Raw genomic sequence first — 14482 nt, 5'->3', positions numbered from 1 at the left:
CAGGATGCTACAAGTGGGGGTCGAGATGCTGTGAGAATTAAAAAAAGGAATCAAAATAAATAAAAGCAGGTAGAGCCCCATTTAGACATGACAAAGCGAGTGGCAAGAGAGGGGGAAGGAAACTAATAGATTCAGAGAAAGGATCAGCATGACATACTCCACGGATGAGATTCGACAGGTGTGTCTCAGCGACTATAGGAATTTGAGCAGGGGGATGCAATAGCATTAATTATGCCCAGATGGTAGCAGCTAAGAGCCAATCTATACCTTTCCAATCCAGAGGGGGGTAAAGGTAATGGCTGTGGTGCTCACGTTGCGTCATCTTCAGCTTGGTGGCTTTCAGATACTCCAAAAACCAAGGCGCGGAACGTCTGCCATTAACAGGGCTCTTGAGGTTTAATAGGGTAATGTAGCAAGTAGCAGTTCTCGACTAACCATAAAAGAGTTGCAGCTAGTCTTTGGCAGAGGTTGCAACCATCCGGAAGTGGAGTTGTGGACAAGAGGAATGGTTAGACTGTGGCAACAGGCATTTTACTTCGCCCCATTAGGTAAGGAGTCCAGCTTCGTTGCCAACAGTGGCTGTGTATCTAGGACTCCTGCACTTGCACACTGTATCTGAAGCTACGCAGTGCTAACTGGGCCATTTCCCGGGATACAAACTGTTCTAGAAGTTAGGGCAGGATCAGATGCTAAATCAGGCTAACTCCTCGATTGAACTAGCCAGCAACTGCCAACTATTTTTATGTTCGGTGAGAAACCAAAAACACTATTCCCCATGCGGTTGAGCAGTCATCTTGATTGTACTAAACAGCTTGAACCCCATAACGCACTCGGTATGGCCCAACACCTACATAACCACGAGAAAGCAGCAGAAAAGAAAGATCTGCACTGCCACATGGTCTTGACATGTATTAGGCAAATGATCCGAAATATCCATCTCAGTGCAAGGCAACAATTAGGACCAGAATGCAAACAATGAAGTTTAAGCGGGACGTTGGATTAGATTTCCCCCCACCCCACCCAAGAGTATGGATTGATCACTACATCAAATGTAAAGTTTCTTGCCAATTATAATTGTCTTGTAAATTTAAGACCATTTTGTTTTCTGTTTTTTAAACATGACATGTGTTAAACACTGTACTAAATGTAAAAGACATTCTCGATAATTTCAATAACGGAAAGGCAAGATTCCATGTTGGCTATTAGGCCAATTATTACAAAAGAACTTCATACTACAATCATACATTACAACCGATCATACTCCAATCTCTACGGTTCCTAGTTATATCCGTCAACCTTTTAACAGCTATTCGCATTAAAAGGTTTTTGCCTGATTTCTCCCTTTAAGAATTAATCCACAATTTAACCATATTTGAAATCAAACTGCTCCATAATACCAGAAAAATATCAAAGAGGTCTACTGCATCCCACTACCGCTTCATCTTGGTAATCCTATGGTAACCGTCATTTTAGGAGTGATCCCATGGTTATCACCACCACGGCCAGCAGGAGGATCGGGTGCTGATACACAATACAATGGTATAAAAATTGCACAAATCCCTAGATTAGACCAAAATTCACTGTGGGCACAAAAAAAAGAGGAGCAACCATCAATATCCCTACCTAGTATATTCTAAGCAACCACTAGCCCATCACAGCCGGCCAATGGCGCTCCTCATGGAGTCCCAACTCACAGGTTCTGAGCCTGTAGATCCATTCTTGTTCTATTCTAAACAGTTGTGCAACAAAGCTTAATCTGTCGGTTTTAGCGACATCCAGAATTCCCTAGCTAAAATCATCTGGCCCATGGTTCAAAGTGCGACGTGTGTCGCTCTCAACATCTATTGCCCTTTTAAGATGGGCCATGACAAAGTCATGGCCCAAGCTTATAAAAAGGAGCCCCTGCAGCAGAACGGCTGCAGACCCCCAAAGAGGAGTGACTGGGTCCGTCTGTCATTTAGGCCTGCAGGCCATTATGCCGTGGGACCCTCGTGCCAGCAAGGTGGCTAGGGTATGCATGGTCTGGGTATGGCCCGCCCTGCTGCCCCCACATAAGACCGGGTGTTCCCCAGCAACCCCCCCCGAGGCACTGGGTCTCTATGGTGCGGATGTCTGGAGCACCATAACAACGGTGACAAAAAAAAAAAAAAGGCCCAGCAAAGTTCCCCATCCCAGAAGTCCCTTTTTCTTACTGGCCACGGCCCTCTGAGAAGAGGTTGCTCGTGCGGCCAGGGAGAGGGTCCGTCTGCAGCATCCGCCGCCAAGATGGAATATGAGAACCTGAGCGGCTGCTGCCAAATATGGCATCTGCCGCAAGAAGCAGAAACCTGCCAGGGAAAAAAGGTGGCGAGTGTTGCCCGCCGTTACAGGGTTGATAGACACCCCACCCACCAAGGGGTTGGACAGCATGACATTTGGGTGAGGGAGTTGGGGGTGTGGAAAAGGCACGCTTGACGCCAGGGACAGTTTGACAGCGGTGACTAAACGAATGTTTGTTGATACCCTGTGTGTGTGTGTGTGTGTGTGTGTGTTAGATCATTTCGTGCCCGATCCCGGGCGACGAGGATGGTCCCAACACACACCGTAGTCCTCCGCGCCAAACTCCCTCACCGCTGAACCTCAACCTCCTCCTCCTCCTCCTCCCACTGGCTACGGCGATCCCGCCACACTGGAGTCGAGCCTCCTCCACGCAGGCAGTCCTCCCATTCCTCCACCTCCTCCATCGCGCCAGCGATCCCACTGGGGAGGAGAGGGTGTGGCCCAGACACCCTGTCACCAGTGTCTTGCTAAAGCAATAACATGTTGTACCATCGGAGCACTGAGTGCCATTCCTTATCCTAGTACGATGTTCACATGCGTGGTCATGCCAATATATACTAGTCCACATGTGCATTTTATTGCAGTCACTGCATTTGTGGTATTGCAGTTTGTAAAATTGCGGACTTCCCACCTGAAGTCCCTGTGGAAAAACTCCTTCGTATAAACTGAAACACATTACAATTGCCACATGGGTAGTGGTCCCGGACCGGGTCTCTGTGTTCCATGAGGCCATCAGAGTATGGCCACTGCACAGTTTGCCCGAAGACCTGGTTACTGAAAGGTGAATAGTTTATGTCCAGCTTTGAGAGTTAAGTAGCAGGTTGGACATCACACTTGGTTGCACTTGCATCAGAGTGAGTGGCAAAGTGAAAGGAAATCAATCAAATGATGTGTCGCACCGCAAATACTGACCTAAGGAACAAGTTACTTACCTGTAACTGTTGTTCTCCAGCATGGGTCTGGTATGGATTCACATGCTCATGAATATTCCCCGTCAGGCTGGGAATCCTGGGTAAAGGGAAAAAAAAATCAGTATCAGTTTCGTTTCTGATCTGTCTTTCTTAGTAGTAACCAATCACTGGTCTCTGGGTCATACTACCCCCAGCCAATGACTGCCCTCTCCCCAAACCCCTCCCCCGTCAGCCATCCTCAGATTTGGTAGCAAAGTATGTGGCAGTATGACCAAGTGAAGAGCCGCAGAGGGGAAGGAGGGAGGGTTCGCATGTGAATCCATGCCAGACCCATGCTGGAGAACAACAGTTACAGGTAAGTAACTTGTTCCTTCTCCAGCATGGGGTCTGGCATGAATTCACATGCTCATGAATATAATACATAGCAGTACACACATGCACAACCACGGGAGGTGGCAAAAGGCACATTACATAAACTCAAAATTAAGCAACTCTTACACCAGGAGGACACCAGGCCCACCTTCAGGCGAACAGGTTGCGCAGCACTGCTTGGCCTACTCTGGACTCCTCCCTGGAATCCCGGTCAACGCAGTAGAATCTCGTGAAGGTGTGCGTCAACCTCCACGTAGCAGCCCTGCAGATGTCCAGCAGGGGCACACCAGACAAGAACGCCGTAGTAGCAACAATCGCTCTGGTCGAATGGGCTCTCGGACAGTGCATGATGCAGCCGGAGAGCCATCTGGAAATGGAAGCCTTCGAGAGAGCCTTCCCTTGGTTCACAGGTCCAAAGTTCACAAACAGCTGTGAAGTCTTCTGAAAACTCTTTGTTCGGTCCACGTAGAACTTAAGCACTCTAGCTACATCCAGCGAGTGCAAAGTCCTCTCGGCCGGCGCCGAAAAGAAAACTGGCAACACCAAGGGCTCGTTAAGATGGCAGTCCGACGGCACCTTGGGCATGAAAGAGGGGTGCGCCCTCAGCACCACCCTCGTATCGTGAAAAGTCAAGTATGGAGGCTTGCAGGATCGAGCCTGAATCCCTCCCACGCGTCGTGCAGAGGTGATGGCCACAAGGAACGCTGTCTTCCATGACAGGAACTTCAACAGAGCCAAATGCAAAGGCTCGAATGGCGGCCCCATGAGCCTGGTCAGCACCACGTTGAGCTCCCACGCCGGGGCTGGAGCCTTCACCGGCGGGAACGAACGGAACAGTCACTTCATAAATTCCTTCACCAGTAGATGAGACCACAAGGACGGCCGTCCTGCAGTTCTGGTGTATCGGGAGATCGCCGCCAGATGCATCTTGATGGAAGCGTGAGCTAGTCCAGCTTTGGCCAGCAACAGTAGTTATGGTAGCACTTGAGGTGCCGTAATCCGTAGAGGGTTGATCTTCTGTGCACGGCACCAGACAGAGAACCTCTCCCACTCATGTCCGTAGCACTTGAGAGTAGAGGAGGCCCTGGCCTTTGCAAGAACCTCTCTGCAGTCAGCCGGGATATCTTACCCTCCAAACTCTAGTGCTGCAGGAGCCAGGCCTGCAAGTTCAGCGACTCCGGGTCGTGATGACGAATGGCGCCTCCCTCTCTGGAGAGAAATCTGCGTCAGTCGGCAGCTTGACTGGTGGGTACGCCGAGAGGTCCAGAAGGTCCAGGAACCAGATCTGTCTCGGCCATGCCGGTGCGACGAGGATCATCCTGCTTTGGGACCTCTTGAGCTGGCTGATGAGTCGAAGCAGCAGCGGCAACAGAGGAAACGCATACAGGAACAGGCCGTCCCAGGGGAACGAGACAGCATCGCCCATGCTCCTCGGCTGGGGAAACCTGCTGGCGAACCTCTGGCACTTGGAGTTCGTCGCGAACAGGTCATTCTGGGGTTTGCCCCATCGTTGGAAGAGCTGATCCACTTGATCCTGGCATAGTTCCCACTCGTGGCACGAGCGCAGCTCCCTGCTGAGTGAGTCGGCGATGGTGTTTTTTATTCCTGCCAGATGGAAGGGAACCAGACACATCCCCTGGGCGACAGCCCAGTGCCACAGATCCTGGGCCTCCTTGGATAGGGCTGAGGATCTGGTGCATTCCTGCTTCCGGATGTAGAACATCGTGGTGTTGTCGGTGAAGATCCTCACAACCTTGCCCTTGAGGGACGGGAGGAACGACTTGAGCGCCCAGAACACGGCGCGGAGCTCCAAGATGTTGATGTGGAGGGACCTCTCCTCCGGGAGCCAAAGGCCTCTTGCGTGGAGATCTCCGGTGTGCGCACCCCATCCATCCAGGGAGGCGTCCGTCGTCACCGTCTCCTGATGTGCCGGGGGTCTGGAAGTCCGTGCCCACCATGAGGTGGGCACGGGTGCCCCAACACTGAATCGCTCGACAGAAAACCTCGTTGAGCGGGATCTTGTCTTCGAAGCTGCCCACCGCTTGCATCCAGCGGGCGTCGAGGAACTCCTGTAGAGGACGCATCCGTAGCCTGCACAGGCGCACTAGATTGATGCAGGAGGACATCATTCCGAGGAGGGACTTGATGGATCTCACCCTGGCCACGTCCGTGGCTGGCAGGCGCTGCACCTTCCCTAAAATGGCCTTCATCCTTTCCTCAGACGGAGACGCCAATCGTTCCACTGTATCGAGCTTCGCTCCCAGAAATAGTGCCACCTGCGACGGAACCAAATGGGATTTCGGGTAGATGGAGAAACCCAGCTCCGTGAGGAAACGGACTGTCTTCGCTGTGTGCTCGACTGCGAGTTCTCTTGCCCTTGCACGGATGAGCCAGTCGTCCATGTAGGGGTAGACGTGGATCCCCTGCAGGCGCAGCCGCGCCGCCACTGGTGCTAGACACTTGGTGAACACCCTGGGTGCCGACTTCAATCCGAATGGCAGTGCTCTGAATTGGTAGTGGCGTCCTTGGACTACGAATCTGAGGAACTTTCGGTGTCCTTTTAGGATGGGGAAGTAAGCATCCTCAAGTCCGACGATAGGAAGTCGCCCTCCTCCAGCTGTCCCAGCACGTGCTGGAGAGTGACCATCCTGAACTTCTGTGCCTTGATGCATTTGTTCAACCGACGTAGGTCCAGGATGGGGCGCCAACCACCCGTCTTCTTTCTGACAAGAAAGTATCTTGAGCATACTCCGGACCCCCAGAGCCTCTTGGGGACGAGCTTGATGACACCTTTCTTGAGCATCGCCTTTACCTCCAACAGCAGTTGAGGGACGCGATTTTCCTTCCTCACCACGGGAGGAATGCGGGGACACTTCTTTTGGAATTCAAGAGTGTGCCCGTGGGTCATGGCATCCAGCACCCAACGGTCGGTGGAGATGGACTCCCACACGCTGATTAACTCCGCCAGCCGGCCTCCCACAGGGTGCTTCGGTGGGGGCCCGACACTACAGCCGGTTCAATCTTGCTTGGAGGCGGCCTTGCCGCCTTGGCCTTCCTGGCGACAATGCCGAGATCCTCCTTGCTTGCCGCGACCTCTAAGCCTCCTGGGACGAGGAGCGGGTCGCCTGGCGGTACGTAAAGGAGCCACCGCCTGATCCCTTAGAGGCCCCCTGTCTGCCTCTGGCACTCCGAAAGGGCCGTCGTTGCTGAAGGACTCCCAGGGCTCGGGCCGTCTGTCAGCCTTGATGGCCTGCAGCGACTCATCCACTGTTTTCCCAAACAGGTTGTTGCCGTCGAACGGCACGTCCAAAACCCTGGTCTTCACGTCCTGACGGAAGTCTGTCGCCTTGAGCCAGCCTCGTCGAAGGCAAACACTGTTGCCCAACTGGCGAAACCGGGTGTCGGCAATGTCCGTTGCCACCGTTATGGCGTGGTCTGACGCAACCTCACCTTCCTGCAGAATCTTCAGGGCCTCCGCCCTCTTGTAGGAAGTCCAGTAGGGGGGCTATCTTGTACCATAGCTCCCTGTCGTAACCGGCCACAATCGCTAAGGCGTTGGCCGCCTTAATTGTCGTCGCTGCCGACGAGATGACCCCCGTCACCCCATGGCGTCTAATTTCTTAGCCTCGCCGTCAGGAGGGGAAGTAGAGGTTGATGCTGTCGCCCCCGCCGCCTTCTTCTCGGCCGCCGCTGAAACGACCGAATCCGGCATAGGTTGAGCCCTGAGGCACAAAGGGGCGGCGTCGGGGACCCGGTACTTCTTCTCGTACCTGTCCCTCTTGGCAGGCGTTGTGGACGGGTTCTTCAGGATCGCAAGTCTCTCGTCCCAGATATCGTTGAGTAACAGTACCGCGAGGACCGTCTTTCTCTTGGCTTCTCCCTGTTGATAGAGGAAACCCTCCTTCTGTTCCTCGGGGCAGAGCTGGAAGAGCTCGGATGCCCTGGCGATCATGGCATGAAAGGAGCCAATTTAGTCGGGCGGGGAAGCCCGAGGGAGTGGTGATGGAAGGTCCGTCCCGTCGTCACCACCGTCGTCATCCGTCCCCGTCGCCGTGTCATCCCTGGGGTCCGGTGAGGGGGACGAGGGCTCCACGGGTCGTGGGGGCATGAAGGGCGGGGAGGGGTGAACTCTCCTCCGCTTGTTCGGAGGGCTTCCCAACGGGCCCGGTTCTGGATTGTCCGCCAGGGTTCGTGGTAATCTCGTCCTCATCTCCGTGCATAAGGTTTGGATTGCCATCAGAATGGCCGCAGAGTTGTCCTGAGGCTCGGGCAATGGCTGCGACGGGAGGGATGGCTGCTCCTCCACTGGGGCCTAGTCAGCGCCACCGTCGCTTTCTTCGACCACCTCTTCGGGATCCCTCCCGTGGGATCGTACCTTCTCGAACCTCTCGTTGAGGTTCTTCACGGTTTCCACCAGCTCCTCCTCAGAGGCTGAATCCGTGCCTGATGGCCACCAGCCCCACCCCCTCTTTTTCCACCGGGGTCTTCACGGGGGGTCTTGTCGATGGGCTGGAAAGTGCATTCCCTCCGCGGTGGCAGGGAAACTGTGGGCCCCGAGATAGTCTCCAATGGTGTAGCCTCCCCAGGGCCGCCACGACTTCCTCGATAGAGATCTAAGCCGGGTGAATCAAGGCCTTTGCCACCTTTGGCACACTTGAGGCCTTCACCTTGGGGGGGGAAGAGGATCACCGCCTCGCTCCCCCCTCCGAGATTGACCAGGGCTTCTCCAGAAGCTTACCCGGGTTCTCGGATTTCCTCTTCCCCGAACCAGAGCGTTGGCTCGTGGTCGATGGTGGCACGCCCTGCCTGGCAGCCGAAGAGCCCGACCGTTCGGCGCTCCCGGTGCCTGCGGACTCGCGGTGCTTAGCCTTCTGTTGGGCCCCCGTCGCCGGGGCGCCCTCACAGGACATAAGACCACTCAGACCTTTTCTTCTCACTTGCTGGGCCCTTCTCCAGCCAGCTGGCGAGGTGGGAATGACGATCCCTCATGGTCCGTTCTGATAGGTTCTTGCAGAACGCACAGTCCTTCTCCATTTGCGTCTTGTCCTCATGAAGGCAGTAGAGACATCTCGAATGCTCGTCCTCCTTGAAAACATTCTGTAACCCGCGTCCAGGGCAGTTCCTGAACAGCTTGGATCTGGACGTCGAGCTTCCCTTGTCCTGGGCCAGGTCCATGGTAGGCCTCAGATCTTCTGGAATCCTCCAAGAAGCGTAACTCAACGAAAACTTCACCCTTGAAGGGCGTAGAAAATTCCAAAACGGGTCCCTGTTGATCGGAAGTAGAACGGTGGAGCTTGAGGCTCGATTTAACCGAAAAATGAGAAAATCTAATTGAAAAAAGCATGAAAATGCAGTAAAAGCTCGAGCGCTATAGCACGAGGACTCCCAACACTTGAACGTGCAGTAAAAATCTGAGGATGACTGCCGGGGGAGGGGCTTAGGGAGAGGACAGTCATTGGCTGGGGGCAGTATGACCCAGAGACCAGTGATTGGTTACTACTAAGAAAGATAGATCAGAAATGAAACCGATACGGATTTCTTTCTTTACCGATGATTCACAGCCTGACGACGGGGAATATTCATGAGCATGTGAATCCATGCCAGACCCCATGCTGGAGAAATAATTGATAAAGAGCATGTTTTTTGCTGCCCTTATGGGAAATCCATGCCTCTGCACAAGACGCTTACATTTCACTGGTCGCACGGGTTCCACTCAGTAGTAATCCTCATCGAGGGCTTAGTCTTCCTAGCAATAGCACCCTTATCACCCATTGGAAAGAAGATTTTGAAAGGCCCCAACACCGTCAGTCACGCTCAGAACTCCACAAAACATTTCAGATATGCACAGATTGCCTGCACCCACCAATAGCCCAAGAGAAGCTCTACCTCTCACCAGGCCACATCCATTTGCCATCTAGTACAGGAAAGATGAAATCCAAGTACTTCAGGCACATCTCCAGGGGGCGTTCTAAACCTTGCAGAAGTCCATTTGTCCTCCCCCCCCCCCCAAACTTCGCTGCATTTCACCCAAAATTGAAACCCGTCCAGTACTATTCTAGATACTTGCATCCCAAATTGGCTCCATCAGTCTCGTGTCCTCCAAAGAGTGAGTTAGCCAAGGGTAGGGCTCCACAAGGTAGAAAAAGAGAAATCAATACTTATTGTACTGGAAAGGGGGTCCATCCTTTACATCTGCAGAAACCAGGTCCTTCGTCACAGCTATAGGGTGGAGGGGGCCTTGGGAGGCTACAGTTAGGGCTGAACCTTGCTGCATGTCCAGGGACACCCAGTGGTCAGCCTCTGGAAGGCTTTGGCTGCTGCAGTGGACAATCCGGTAAATTAAATGGAGATGCTACAAGACATCTCCAACGATTATGGACCCAACCTGTGTGGAACTGCAGTCAGGAAATCAGCAATCAGACAGCAACAACTGGAATCCAGGCAAGCCAGCAACAACAAGGAGTTATGCAAAAATTAAATGAGATGCTACAAGACATCTCCATGCAGATCTCGGCATCCATCCAAACTGCTGTGTTTTAGCAAATACTGCAACCACAATTTGAACCAAGTAGTGCCACATCCTCGTTAAACAACCAATGGCCGGGGATACCAGATACTAGAATAATTGTTTTCTTATCCTTTTGGAACCCAGTGGGAGGACTCCAAGGGAGAGTGATCACAACAGGTTGTGACATACCGGGCCAGCCCGTGAATTAACTGGTATTGGGTCCTAAACTGATACAGATCAGGCCTTCTGGACACACAACACACATCCAAGAAGCGAGGTGTGTTCTGGGCAGCCAGGAGATTCTTCCACACAAGCAGAAAATCCCATCAAGTGGGAAAGAGCAATCCTTTTGAAAGCCAGGATACCTTAGGGACCATCTCATTTGCCCCTGTGACGTGAGCTCTGCAGCCACTTGAATGTTCCTTCATGGGTGTGATTTTACAAACACTGGTGGCCTCCCGTGTTCTTCTGCTGTTTCCCATCGGAGAAGGACACGTGGTCAATAGGTTTGGGTAAGTGATTAATGTTCTTTGGAACTTTCCGAAAAACACAGGTACACCAAGTGGAGGGAGAACCCCTTCCCGGCTATTAAGGGCATCACTACAAACATGATTAGAAGCTGCAGGTAAACTTCAGTAAAAGAAAGTTGCGAAAGGAGCACCAATTGAATTCCAACGCATCTCCTCATGGGCCACCATCGGTGAGGTAAAACCATCAGTTTGCAGGAGGCACATTTAGATTAGATAAGGCCGACCGTTATTAGGATTAGTATGGCACATTCACAGGGCTCGCTCCATTAGCACAATGGAGGACATAACGAGCCCTCAGCAAGTTTCATTTGCCAAAAGGTTTTTCAGCTGCAGCCCCCAACTTCTGAACTTTAACTGGGAGGGGAGTCCTAGACTGGATTACAAACTTCCTGGAGACCATGAGATTAGCTTAAAACAGGGGTTAAATCCCCTTTCACTGATCTTCGAGCAATGCACAGTAGTATAGCAAGGCTTGGCCTCGCTGTAGTAAAACATTCCATGACCAGACCTTCCAGCCAAAACGTGAGCCTTGGTTGGAACGATCAAAGCATAATGCCCAATTACTAAGAAGGTGCATAACACCCGATCTCCCAATGACTCCCCCATTGTGAAAGTCCCACCCACCGCCTTCAGGACTGTTGCTTTTCCACTCCATCCAGTTCCATCCAGTTCTTGGACACATCCCCAGCAGCATGAGCACTTTACAAAATCTTAAGTAACCTAAAAAGTAACCCAAGTGTAACCCTCCGACCCCTTTAAAGGTGCTTAGTGAAGCACGTGTTATTTTTCCCCTTTACATTTGAAGTGGAACAGCCCGGCTTCCCCCTGGGCTTCACCTTTAACAGAAAGGTCCCCACGCGCAATGTGGGGAACCCTCTACAAACCAAATCTTGAAAAAAATAGGGGGGAGCGCGGAGCACCTGTGGGACAGCCGGGAAGAACCCAACCCTCAGAACGAAGGACAATACCTGGTTGATGCTGCCCCAGGAATTTACTGCAGTGCCCCGTTGCCAAGAGGTGGCACTGCATCGCTGGTTTTACCACCGCAGCCCAGATTGTCTGAACGTGGCGCACGGTTGGGCGCAATGCACAGACACCTCTGCATCCCATGTTCCATTCACGCGGCACCCTGTGAAGAGGGGTGCAGCACCACAGTTCAATGGCACAGCTCATTCACCATCATTCCCTGCCAGAAAGGAGAGCACAGTCCCCTAAAGCACTATCGCCCAGGCAGCATTTAACCCTACATGGTGCTCCCCAATCAGGAAGGGGAGCGCTGTGTGAATGCTGCTGGGCCTGTCCCATGATCAGGCAGGCCAGTTCTTCACCCCCGGCCGAAAAGGACTCAGCTAGTCACCCCTGCGACTGCCAAATGTTCTGGGCCACTCCGGGCATACGTGGCCTACCTAGGGATCAATTAAAAGGGGCCGCCCTACGTCATCAGGACAACCCCGGGCTGCCTCAGAGTGACGCACCCCGGGCAAGGACTCTGCTGCTCTGGGCACCCAGCACACATTACCTAGAGTCCACCCTCAACAGGCACAGGAGAACCTATGAGCACCCACTGCAGAGTGGGCGTCCAAACAGCTTTAGCAAGGCTGTCTGTAAAGGAAGGACGCAATTATATATGTTTTAATATAAAGTGCATTTTATATAGACTGTATACGTTTTTATGCAACATCTTCGGGGCGTTTTAGTAATGTTGTAATCGCCTATTATGCCAATCCTATATAAAAACACAAAAGTGCTTGTGCACTGGGGACTAAACCCATCCATGATAACATCATCACTAAAGGGACCGTACACCAGCATACCTTTTTGTCTGCCCATCCTTGCGTGGCTGTGTATTTCACCTAACCTAGGCTTTTCCATCATAGGGGTTTGGGTATCCTTGTACAGATCCCCTCTCCCGACCTGCCATTTGTCCCAGGATGGCACACCCAGGGCGATTGCTGGACCCAGGACGAGCAGGGGCATCCGAAACAGTAAAGGGCCAGGGTTAAGGGCAAAAGTTAGACAAATTGTATTGTGACCCGCTACACCAGTCTCCTGGCAAGTGTACAGTAAGCCGCCCCTCAGCCCCAGCTACACAAGCACTCACCGAAGATGGGCGGGCAGCCATCAGGTCACAAGTTTCAATCCATTCAATCCCAATTGACCGACGGATTCACCCTTCCAACAGTGATAAATAATAATTAAATTGGGTAAGAACACTGGTTACCACAGTACCCAGAAGTGAAGGCATGCAGTATGACATGAAATATTTATGTGTGAATTTACAAGTGTGTTTTATCGCATATTCTGTGTCATAATTTTGTACAGTTAATATTTGGGAAGCACTTGGAAAGAAAATAACCCGATATAAATGAAAAGGTACCATATTTTCCTGGTAAACCTGAATTTGCTGCTTTCCTAAAGAACATTATTTCTCGTGCAGCTCAACAGTATTGTAAGTTAGTCGCACACTGCAGTATCACACCTTGGCGATCATTTTACAGAATTCAGTGTGTAAAGATACTTACGTAAATACTTCAAGGCCCCATCCAGCTATGGCAGTGAAGAGGCGTGGCCCTAGGTCCCTGGCTGGGTTGATGGGATAGCCACAGTTGAATCCCATGCCAAGGCCTACCAGCAGCACCATTAGACCAATCACAAATGGCTGCAATCCAGCCGGGGCAGCGTTATTTTTCTCATCCACAATGGCCAGGATGCAGATCAACAGAGCAGCTGTGGCAATCACCTGTGTATATCCAGACAGAGGATAATTGAGAGGGTAAATATTGCAAGAGCAAATGAGCATCACTATGAATAGAACAGAACACAATCAAGGAGATCCTCATTAAAGGAACTGCAGAATCAAGCAGCATGTTTTTCATGTCAAAACCTACACAACATCACCACCTACCATTACACCAAAGTCCCTAGGGTACATAGCAAACTGAACAATAAGAGGGGAAACATGGAGCCTGGACAATCTAAGAAACGGAGAACACTTACAATTAGGGAACCAGAACCCACACCAATCAGGTTTCCAGACTTTGTACTGTTTGAGCTTGTATGGTTGCTTGCTTTCACGAGCTTTGCAAACAAGGACGAGCAAAGGATCTTCAACTCATGCCTTCATCACAGGTTAGTGAATGGAGATTAAGACCGCTTTCATCAAGCACCTGATGATCGACATCACCCAGAACATGACATCACCCAGACAATCCAGCCAAGGGCCCTTCTACAGGCAACCTCCCCAATTCCATCAAACTACTGGAGGGGACATCCCCAGTTTCTTAAACACCCAAACAGCATCCTGGATCAAACAGGTAGAATTCAGAGCAATCTGATTATTAGAAGCAGGCATGCTATCGATTCGGGATGACCTGAATAAAATAACAGACAACTCATGCACTCTCCGCCATTTGATAAAATCCTTAAGGAAAAACTGGAACAAGCGTGAAGGAAACACTCATGGTCCGCAAACTGATTAGCACTGGCACTGTGCTAGCGTGGGATGTTCAGCTGCTTGGTTTGCTGCGCTTGTCTGCTCGGTATCCTGAGGCTGGGGTTGTTCCACCACTGGGGATGGTGGTATTAGGACCAATAGGACTGGCCAGAACTTGGCAGCAAAGGCATGGGGCGATCGACAGTTGTACTCGCATTCATACATGAAGGGACATGGACTGTTGTCCTCCCAACTCCCACACTCTGCCTCTGGGGAAGGACTGGCTCTATTAAACCATGCGACAGAGGCCTCTCAGCCAAGGCGGAGAGAAGTACCCATACCCTCGAGGGGGTTAGTGTCTCTGACCTGGTCACAATAACCTACTTTCTCGGACATAACCGACAACACA

General features: G+C 51.8%; 2 protein-coding genes across 4 annotated transcripts in view; one reads left to right on the top strand and one right to left on the bottom strand.

The window, feature by feature from the left end:
* GTPBP8 (GTP binding protein 8) overlaps nt 1–14482 on the top strand; it is a 630806-nt gene that overhangs the window by 366733 nt on the left and 249591 nt on the right. The window lies entirely within an intron of this gene.
* Nucleotides 1–14482, bottom strand: part of LOC138525797 (aquaporin-3-like) — a 263570-nt gene that overhangs the window by 38133 nt on the left and 210955 nt on the right. For both annotated transcript variants that reach the window (XM_069636006.1, XM_069636007.1), the window contains exon 5: nt 13163–13380. In XM_069636006.1, coding sequence (XP_069492107.1) covers nt 13163–13380 — 218 coding nt within the window. The remainder of the gene's footprint in view (nt 1–13162; nt 13381–14482) is intronic.

Source organism: Ambystoma mexicanum, chromosome 7p (genome assembly GCF_040938575.1).
Source record: "Ambystoma mexicanum isolate Mex_15411 chromosome 7p, UKY_AmexF1_1, whole genome shotgun sequence".
Taxonomy (NCBI): domain Eukaryota; kingdom Metazoa; phylum Chordata; class Amphibia; order Caudata; family Ambystomatidae; genus Ambystoma; species Ambystoma mexicanum.
Note: the sequence above shows the minus strand (reverse complement) of the source record. Positions and strands in the feature narration are given on the sequence as shown.